Source organism: Salvelinus sp. IW2-2015, linkage group LG31 (genome assembly GCF_002910315.2).
Source record: "Salvelinus sp. IW2-2015 linkage group LG31, ASM291031v2, whole genome shotgun sequence".
NCBI lineage: Eukaryota > Metazoa > Chordata > Actinopteri > Salmoniformes > Salmonidae > Salvelinus > Salvelinus sp. IW2-2015.
Genome location: NC_036870.1, coordinates 29,439,902 through 29,449,610, shown reverse-complemented (window position 1 = coordinate 29,449,610; position 9,709 = coordinate 29,439,902). Strand labels below are relative to the sequence as shown.

At 42.8% G+C, this 9,709-nt stretch overlaps 1 protein-coding gene across 1 annotated transcript in view; it reads left to right on the top strand.

Moving 5' to 3' along the window:
• Positions 1-1,362: 1,362 nt before the first annotated feature.
• LOC111955784 (CUB and sushi domain-containing protein 3-like) overlaps positions 1,363-9,709 on the top strand; it is an 88,125-nt gene continuing 79,778 nt past the window's right edge. The window contains exons 1-2 of the mRNA XM_070436403.1: positions 1,363-1,414; positions 8,346-8,492. Of these exons, the coding sequence (XP_070292504.1) occupies positions 1,363-1,414; positions 8,346-8,492 (199 nt within the window). The remainder of the gene's footprint in view (positions 1,415-8,345; positions 8,493-9,709) is intronic.

The following is a 9,709-nucleotide window of genomic DNA, read 5'->3' as shown; positions in this document are numbered from 1 at the left end:
TCATTTGAATTTACCACAGGTGGACTCCATCAAGTCGTAGAAACATCAAGGATGATCAATGGAAACAAGATGCACCTTGAGATAAAGTTTGAGGCTTATAGCAATGCGGTCTGAATATTATATGGTTAAATACATGTATTTTGTTTGTTTATTTGCAAATAAATTTGCAAAAATTTTAAATATATAATTTTTGACTTTGTCATTTATGGTAGTGTGTGTAGATGATGAGGAACACACAAATGTATTTATCCAGTTTAGAAATTAAGGCTGTAACTTAACAAAGTGTGGAAAAAGTCAAGGGGCTTGTGAATATTTCAGAATACACCGTATATACAAAGAAATGTCAATAGAAAAACACAAACATTCAGTTTGCTGTCAATTCCTGCTCAGTTTTGAAGTGATTGTATTAGCTGTGTAGTTTGGCTAGCTCCTCTAACAGTGTCCTGCGCGAATGAGTAAATGGTTCTATGCCAGTAGAAATTCACATCATCAGCTCCATTGTTATGGATGTATCCCCCAAAAATCACTAGAAAACAAGCTTAAACGCAAATGCACCTTACTTTGCTGTTTATTCTGGCCCTGCACAGTTTTGACGTGACCTGTGTTAGCCGAAGTTGGCTAGGCTAGCAAGCAAGGGTGATAAGAATGTTGCCAGCCATACATTGACAACAGAACAAACAAATATTTGTTTTGTAAATACATGTTAGTTATATTTGTTACGAACACACAGAGTTTATTAGTTTACAAAAAACACTTAACTAACTGGGTCGCGTCTCTGCGGCAACTGAACTAATAGAACAAACCCCGACCGGGACTTAGTCTCGTGGAAGGATGAAATAGTATGAATACATTAATCAAAATAACATTTTTAATGACAATATGTCATTCATTATTTGTATATGTTGGCAAAACCGGGGGGGGGGGGGAAAACCTTTTTTTGTTTTAATTTTTAAAAAAAAAAGTATAATTCCCTCAGAGCTGGTGTTTTGAAGGATATATTGGCATAATCACTTTAGCATTACCACTTAAACTAATATAGCACAATCACAATATTCCACATGCAAGTTTTTAGAGTAGCTACAAAAACATGCTGTAGCCACGTTGTTGTTATTCTTCCACTCTCTCTTCACACACACACACACAACACACACGCACACGCACACGCACACGCCACACGCACACAGCGCACCCACCTTCTGGATTTCTCACTCTCAAAAAAGACGTAAACGTGCAAGTTAAAAGGAGTGATTTAAATGGATACATTACTTTGATTACTCACCAACATAGCGGATACGGCAAGCCCTTCTTGTTTAGTTCGTGGTCAGAAGACCATCGCAGTGTGAGCTGGTGGCGGTCGTAGTGATGTTGAAGGGCGCGGAGGACGTCACCGCTGAAGTGTGGCCAGAGTCTGGCTGTTAGTACTTGGGCCTGTAGAGAGAGGGGGGGTGAGCGAGGTAGGGAGGGGAAAGAGAGGAAGCGAATGGGAAGGGAAGGGAAGGGAAAGGGAAGGGAAGGGAAGGGAAAGGAAGGGAAGGGAAGGGAAGGGAAGGAGAAGGGAAGCGGGAAGGGAAGGGAAGGGAAGGGGAAGGGAAGGCACGGGAAGGGAAGTGGAAGGGAAGGGAAGGGAAGGAGGAATGAGAGGATGCCAACAATAAGTCAGAATTGTGGAAGAATGTATTTGTGGGTGCTAAATCATCCAACTACAGGGCTAACAGCCTTACATCAAATTGACCCAGAACGGAAGACGGGGGCTGCTGACCACTGTTTGTCACAAAGGCGTTTTAGACATTTCAGCATTCATCTAAATCTGTATCAGTTGGTATTGTGGTTGCTTCACATTGTAATTGATGTTGGCATTTCATCAAAAGTGTGGTTCATATAACGTTTTTTAGGCCTTGCATTCCAATTACCAAAACTTCCAGCCTTTTAATGCCCAATTTCGGAAGATTACATTTACAATGGCCACTGCCAGCCCAAAAGAACAGTTTCAAAACAATACAAATCTGAGCCAAAAAAAAGCAGACGTGTTTTAAAAAACATGACAGTCCTGTGATCTAGCCTTGGTCCCAAATATGTTTCCACTGTCCATGAGTTGGCAAGATAGCACAAACAGTTGTGGCACCAGGCTAGGGTGTAACGCTACTTTAGCTACCATCAAAGACTTCTAGGATTCGGAACTCCCTCTCGCGTCTGGAAGGTCTCGAAGTTTTACAGGGTTGATGTTGTATCCCTTCTCTAACATTTGATGGTCCAGATTACACATCTGCAGGTTGGGTAGCTGTCAGGTTTAGCCTGGGATTTTCAGGATTACTCACAGTGGAGTCAAACCTCACATCATGGCCGAGGGACATTGCATCTGGGATGGGCACATAACAGCGAGACCAAATGGATGCTTAGGGTACCTTGGTAATTTATTCAAGTGGTCCCCCAGACCCCCAGATTTGACCCATGGGATGCCGGAGGAGAAATATGGCCACCAATAATATACTTAATTGACAACAGCTGTTTTAGTCCACTAAACACAGTGAGATGGGACGACCACAGAAACAGAACTGAATAGAAAACTTGGAATCACCAAGGCGGGCTGTGACAGAGTGGGCGGAACGCATCACTAACAGCCATACCTAATGACTAAACCGTTTTAATTACAGCTGCCACAAATAAAACGACACACAGCGCAATCATTGCCAGGCACGCACTCGCGCACATCTTCTATACCGCAAAACGAATGAACGCAGCAACACGCATACACCACACGCACACCTTGACATTGTGGGAGGTGAGGGACCATCATTCTGAAGCTCTCTCCCCCAGTCTGCATGTCAGCATCCTCACTCCCCCACCAAGGGTGATAAGCCAGGATACAGCGGTACCAGGGATTGATGTCCCCTGTCAGCGAGAAAGGTATAAGAAGAAGGAGGAGAGAGGATGATGAGAGAGAGAGTCAGTGTTGAGGAGGGAAGGGAGGAGAGTGAGGGAAGAGAGTGTAAGAGAGAGAGAGAGAGAGAAGAAGAGAGAGGAGAGAGAGAGCAGAAAGAGAGAGAGAGAAGAGAGACAGGAGTCATAGTAGTGAGACAGAAAGAGAAGACAGACAAACACAGAGAGAGAGAGAGAGAGAGAGAGAGACAGACAGACTTTTGGATGAAGTGTTGTCTAATTAAGAAGTACAGCAAACCTGTGCTGCATTAATTAGAGACAGGATTGCCTTGAGACGGATTGGGGTGACATTCTTTGACATCCAAGGTTGAACCCACTCGTTAATGAGTGAGTTTCTAGCCTGGGTAGGAAAACTTTGAGACTTTCATAACAGTTTACTGGGCAAAAACAATCCTATGGTCACTGACGTGTGAGTATTGCAGTAGTACTAGTCCAAATATAACACAAGATAAACCAGGAATAACGGTGTTTTAAGATTCTTTTTTAAGTATGCTCTTTGTCATTGCCATCAATCACCATTAATCACCAATTCACCATCATCATCATCATTCTACGTAAACATTCTGGATCCTTTTTAGAACCATCTGATGTCTTCAACCACAGCAATGGGCCATGTTACAAGTGATGGATGGATGATTAGTGGGGTCAAGGAAATCTATACAGGGCTGTTATAAACACAGCAGAGGCTTTGGCCTTGCTTACCGGACAAGCTGAATCCATTCTCAGCACTGTCTGTAATGGCCCACTTTCACCACCCAACAATCCACAGATTAGTTGCTTACTTCACTCATGATACACACCAATCAACAGGAGTTAGTTGGCTAACTCACCATTAATCAGGCAAGGTCACACGGATACAAGTCATTATTCCGACGTATATCCATGTCATGAGGACGTCAGGGAGATGAATGTGGAAACTGGGCCACTTAGGGGCACACAGTGAACGCTGTTACCGGTTCAAAGTAGGTTTGAATCGTCAGCTTTTTGGATGGTGGATGGTTGCATGTTTGAATCCAAGCTATTTAAAACATTTGTTGTTGTTGTTTTGTTTCTAAAGTCCTATTCCAAACTTTAACCTTAACCTTAACATTCGGCGTTAGATGCATAAACTAATCTTAAACCGAAACACTTGGAAAATTTGACATTTCGAAACAATGTTGGATTTGTGGCATGTGCCCTCAAGATCCTCAAAAAGTTCTACAGATCTAGTCCTTGGTCTGTATCCTAATCTGACTTTGAAAGTGTCCAGATAAAAAATATTAAGTAAATACTTAATACCATAAATACCATAATTATTAGATGATGCTTACCCAGACACTTGTCTACAATGATGGGTCATGTGAAAGAAATGCTATAACCACCCCCCAGCCACATYTAGCTAAGTGGATGAGTCACTATTGTCTAGACATGTACGTGGGTTCATGAAATATAATAGATGGCCGTAATCACTCCCCAGACACAACTTGATGGTCATATAATCATTCTCTTGCGAAGTGGAGTCTTTTGTTTAGACATGTAGCTAGCYAGCTAGCTAAACAATGAACCATAATCTCAACCAACAGCTACAGTACAAACGGATTGTCATAGCTAGCCACTATGCAAGAAATGCTGGAGTATGAATCTGCAGGTAGCTACAACTAAGCAACTAGGTAACATTTTTGCTAGCTATAACTAGCAATGCAAATGGCTTTCTGAGATACGAGTAATATTACTACATRGATCATACACACAACCTTAGCTAGTGAGCCAGCAAATTAACTTTCGCTAACTAGCAAACAATACAGTTTAACTTGCAATGAAARCAACTTTCTGTCAAAATTAGACACGTATAATATCTGAAAATGTAGCTAGTCTCTTACCAGTAAACATGGATGAAYGCTTCACGGGAGCGTGTCGTTACAATTTTGTTTGTAGCTAGCTTCAGCTTGCTTGGCCGGTTGTTGTGTTAAGTCAATGACCTTGTACAGAAAGTAGTCCATCACTTTTTCCCACTGATCTTTGTCAATAGTGCCTGCTAAATTCTGGGCAGCAATGCTGTTGAGAACAGTAGCAACACTTGCAGATCTCCATGGTTAACGTTACAACATCTTTTTWWWWAAAAGCCATGGTAGCAARGATTATCTACACATACTGAGCAGCTCATGTTATAGACAGAAACGTGTTTCATGTCAGACCAATCCGAACTCCCATCCATTATCTCAGCCAATCATTGCTAGTGGTAMAKTTCCTMWCTTTTTCCATGGCTAAACCAACTATGCTCRTAATTTAACAATTGTATTCATATTTACAGATGGCATACAAGTTTGTTATTAAAATTCACATGTTCTAGAAGGCATTTTGATCAAATTATATATTGTTTCTAAATGAAATGCCTCTCCTGTGTAGTAATGACGTGCGACAGACGCCTAGCTTCCTGAAATGAGTCACGTATAGGTAAAGCAACAGCGCAGGTGGTGTGTGTGTGTGTGTGTGTGTGTTGGGGTGTCAGTGTAAGTATGTGTGAGTGTGTGGGTAGAGTCCAGTGTGTGGGTAGAATCAGTGCTATTTAACAGTCTTGTTTAAAAGTCTTATGGCTTGGGGGTAGAAGCTGTTCAGGGTCCTGTTGGTTCCAGACTTGGTGCATTGGTACTGCTTGCCGTGTGGTAGCAGAGAGAACAGTCTTTGACTTGGGTGGCTGGAATCTTTGACAATTTTTATGGCACTCCTCTGACCCCACCTGGTATAGAGGTTCTGGATTGCAGGGAGTTCGGCCCCAGTGATATCCTGGGCCATATGCATTACCCTCTGTATCGCCTTGTGGTCGGATACCAAGCAGTTGCCATACCGAGTGGTGATGCAGCCAGTCAAGATGCTCTCGATGGTGCAGCTGTAGAACTTTTGAGGATCTGAGGGCACATGCCAAATCCAACCTTGTTTCGAAATGTCAAATTTCCAAGTGTTTGGTTAAGATTAAGTTTATGCATTAACTCCGAATGGTTAAGGTAAGGCTTAAAGTTTGGGATAGGCTTAAAACAACAACAACAACAAATGTTTTATAGCTGGATTCAAACATGCAACCATCCACCATCCAAACCAAAACCTACTTGAGGTAACAGCGTTCACTGTTGCCCCTAGTGGCCAGTTTCCACATCATCTCCTGACGTCCTCAGACATGGATATACGTCGAATAATGACTTGTATCCCGTGTGACCTGCCTGATTAATGGTGAGTTAGCCACTAACTCTGTGATTGGTGTGTATCAATAAGTGAGTAAGCAACTAGATCTGTGATTGTTGGGTGTGAAAGTGGGCCATTACAGACAGTGGCTGAGATGGATTCAGCTTGTCCGGTAACAAGGCCCAAAGCCTCTGCTGTGTCTATAACAGCCCTGTATAGATTTCTTGGACCACTTGACCCCACTAATCATCCATCCATCACTTGTAACATGGCCCATTGCTGCTGGTTGAAGACATCAGATGGTTCTAAAAGGATCCAGAATGTTACGAGAATGATGATGATGATGGTGATTGGATGGATTATGGATGATTGATGGCAATGACAAAGAGCATACTTAAAAAAGAATCTAAACACCGTTATTCCTGGTTATCTGTGTTATATTGGACTAGTACACTGCAATACTCACACGTCAGTGACCATGGATTGTTTTTGCCCAGTAACTGTTATGAAAGTCTCAAAGTTTCCTACCCAGGCTAGAACTCACTCATTAACATGTTCAACCTTGGATGTCAAAGAATGTCACCCCAATCCGTCTCAGGCATCTGTCTCTATTAATGCAGCACAGGTTTGCTGTCTTCTTAATTAGACAACAGCTTCATCAAAGTCTGTCTGTCTCTCTCTCTCTCTCTCTCTCTCTCTGTGTTTGTCTGTCTCTCTTTCTGTCTCACTACTATGACTCCTGTCTCTCTCTCTCTCTCTCTCTTTCTCTCTCTCTCTCCTCTCTCTTCTTCTCTCTCTCTCTCTCTCTTACACTCTCTTCCCTCACTCTCCTCCCTTCCCTCCTCAACACTGACTCTCTCTCTCTCTCCTCTCTCCTCCTTCTTCTTATACCTTCTCTCCTGACAGGGACATCATCTGGTACCGCTGTCATCCTGGCTTCACCCTGGTGGGGAGTGAGATCCTGACATGCAGACTGGGGGAGAGACTTCAGAATGATGTCCTCCTCCCACATGTCAAGGTGTGCGTGTGGTGTATGCGTGTGTGCCTGCGTTCATTCGTTTTGCGTATGTGTGCGCGAGTGCGTGCCTGCATGCTTGCGATGTGTGTGTTTTTTTGTGGCAGCTGTAATTTAAAACGGTTTAGTCATTAGGTATGCTGTTGTGATGCGTTCCGCCCACCTCTGTCACAGCCCCTTGTGATTCCAGTTTTCTATTCCAGTTCTGTTTCTGTGTCGTCCCTCTCACTGTGTTTAGTGGACTAAACAGCTGTTGTCATTAATATATTATGGTGGCCATATTTCTCCTCCGGCATCCCATGGGTCATCTGGGGGTCTGGGGACCACTGAATAAATTACAGGTACCCCTAGCATCCATTTGGTCTCCTGTTATGTGCCCATCCAGTGCAATGCCCGGCCCATGATGTGAGGTTTGACTCCACTGGAGTAATCCTGATCCAGGCTACCTGACAGCTACCCCAACCTGCAGATGTGTATCTGGACCATCAATGTAGAGAAGGGTACAACATCACCTGTACTCGAGACCTTCCAGACGCGAGAGGGAGTTCGACATCCTAGAAGTCTTTGATGGTAGCTAAAGTAGCGTTACACTAGCCTGGTGCCACAACTGTTTGTGCTATCTTGCCAACTCATGACAGTGGAAACATATTTGGGACCAGGCTAGCATCACAAACTGTCATGTTTTTAAAACACGTCTGCTTTTGGCTCAGATTTGTATTGTTTTGAAACTGTCTTCTTGGGCTGCAGTGGCATTGTAAATGTAATCTTCCGAAATTGGGCATTAAAAGGCTGGAAGTTTTTGGTATTGAATGCAAGGCCTACAAAAACGTTATATGACCACACTTTTGATGAATGCAACATCATTACAATGTGAAGCAACCACAATACCACTGAACAGATTTAGATGAATGCTGAAATGTCTAAAACGCCTTTGTGACAAACAGTGGTCAGCAGCCCCTCTTCGTTCTGGGTCATTGATGTAGCTGTTAGCCCTGTAGTTGGATGATTTACACCACAAATACATTCTTCCACAATCTGACTTATTGTTGGCATCCTCCCTTCCCTTCCCTTCCCTCCCTCCTTCCCTCCTCCCTTCCCTTCCCTTCCTTCCCTTCGTTCCCTTCCCTTCCCTTCCTCCCTTCCCTTCCTTCCCTCCCTTCCCTTCCCTTCCCTTCCCTTCCCTTCCCTTCCTTCCTCTCTCCCCTCCCTACCTCGCTCACCCCCCCTCTCTCTACAGCCCAAGTACTAACAGCCAGACTCTGGCCACCTTCAGCGGTGACGTCTCCGCGCCCTTCAACATCACTACGACCGGCCACGCAGCTCACACTGCGATGGTCTTCTGACCACGGAACTAACAAGAAGGGCTTCCGTATCCGCTATGTTGGTGAGTATCAAAGTATGTATCCATTTAAATCACTCCTTTTAACTTTGCACGTTTACGTCTTTTGAGAGTGAGAAATGCCAGAGGTGGGTGCGCTGTGTGCGTGTGCGTGTGCGTGTGCGTGTGCGTGTGTGTGTGTGTGTGTGTGTGTGAGAGAGAGTGGAAGAATAACAACAACGTGGCTACAGCATGTTTTTGTAGCTACTCTAAAAACTTGCATGTGGAATATTGTGATTGTGGCTCAATATTAGTTAAGTGGTAATGCTAAAGTGATATGCCAATATATCCTTCAAACACCAGCTTGAGGGAATTATGATTTTTTTTTATAACAGGTTTCGGTTGCCAACATATACAAATAATGATGACATATTGTCATTAAAAATGTTATTTTGATTAATGTATTCATACTATTTCATCCTTCCACGAGATAAGTCCCGGTCGTATTGTTCTATTAGTTCAGTTTGCCGCAGAGACGCGACCCAGTGTTAAGTGTTTTTTGTAAATAATACAACTCTGTGTGTCGTAAACAAATATAACTAACATGTATTTACAAAACAAATATTTGTTTGTTCTGTTGTCATGATGGCTGGCAACATTCTTATCCCCTTGCTTGCTAGCTAGCCAACTTCGGCTAACACAGTCACGTCAAACTGTGCAGGCCAGAATAAACAGCAAAGTAGGTGCTTTGCGTTTAAGCTGTTTTCTAGTGATTTTGGGGGATACATCCATAACAATGAGCTGATGATGTGCAATTTCTCTGGCATAGAACCATTTACTCTCGCGCAGGACACTGTTCAGAGGAACTAGCCAACTACACAGCTAATACAATCACTTCAAAACTGAAGCAGGAATGACAGCAAAACTGAATGTTTGTGTTTTTCTTTGACATTTCTTTGTATATACGGTGTATTCGGAAATATTCAAGACCCCTTGACTTTTTCCACATTTTGTTAAGTTACAGCCTTTTTCTAAACTGGATAAAATACATTTGTGTGTCCTCATCAATCTACACACACTACCCCATAATGACAAAGTAAAAATATATATTTAAATTTTTTGCAATTTATTTGCAAATAAAAAACAGAAATACTGTATTAACATAAATATTCAGACCCATTGCTATAAGCCTCAAACTTTATCTCAAGGTGCATCTTGTTTCCATTGATCATCCTTGATGTTTCTACGACTTGATGGAGTCCACCTGTGGTAAATTCAAATGA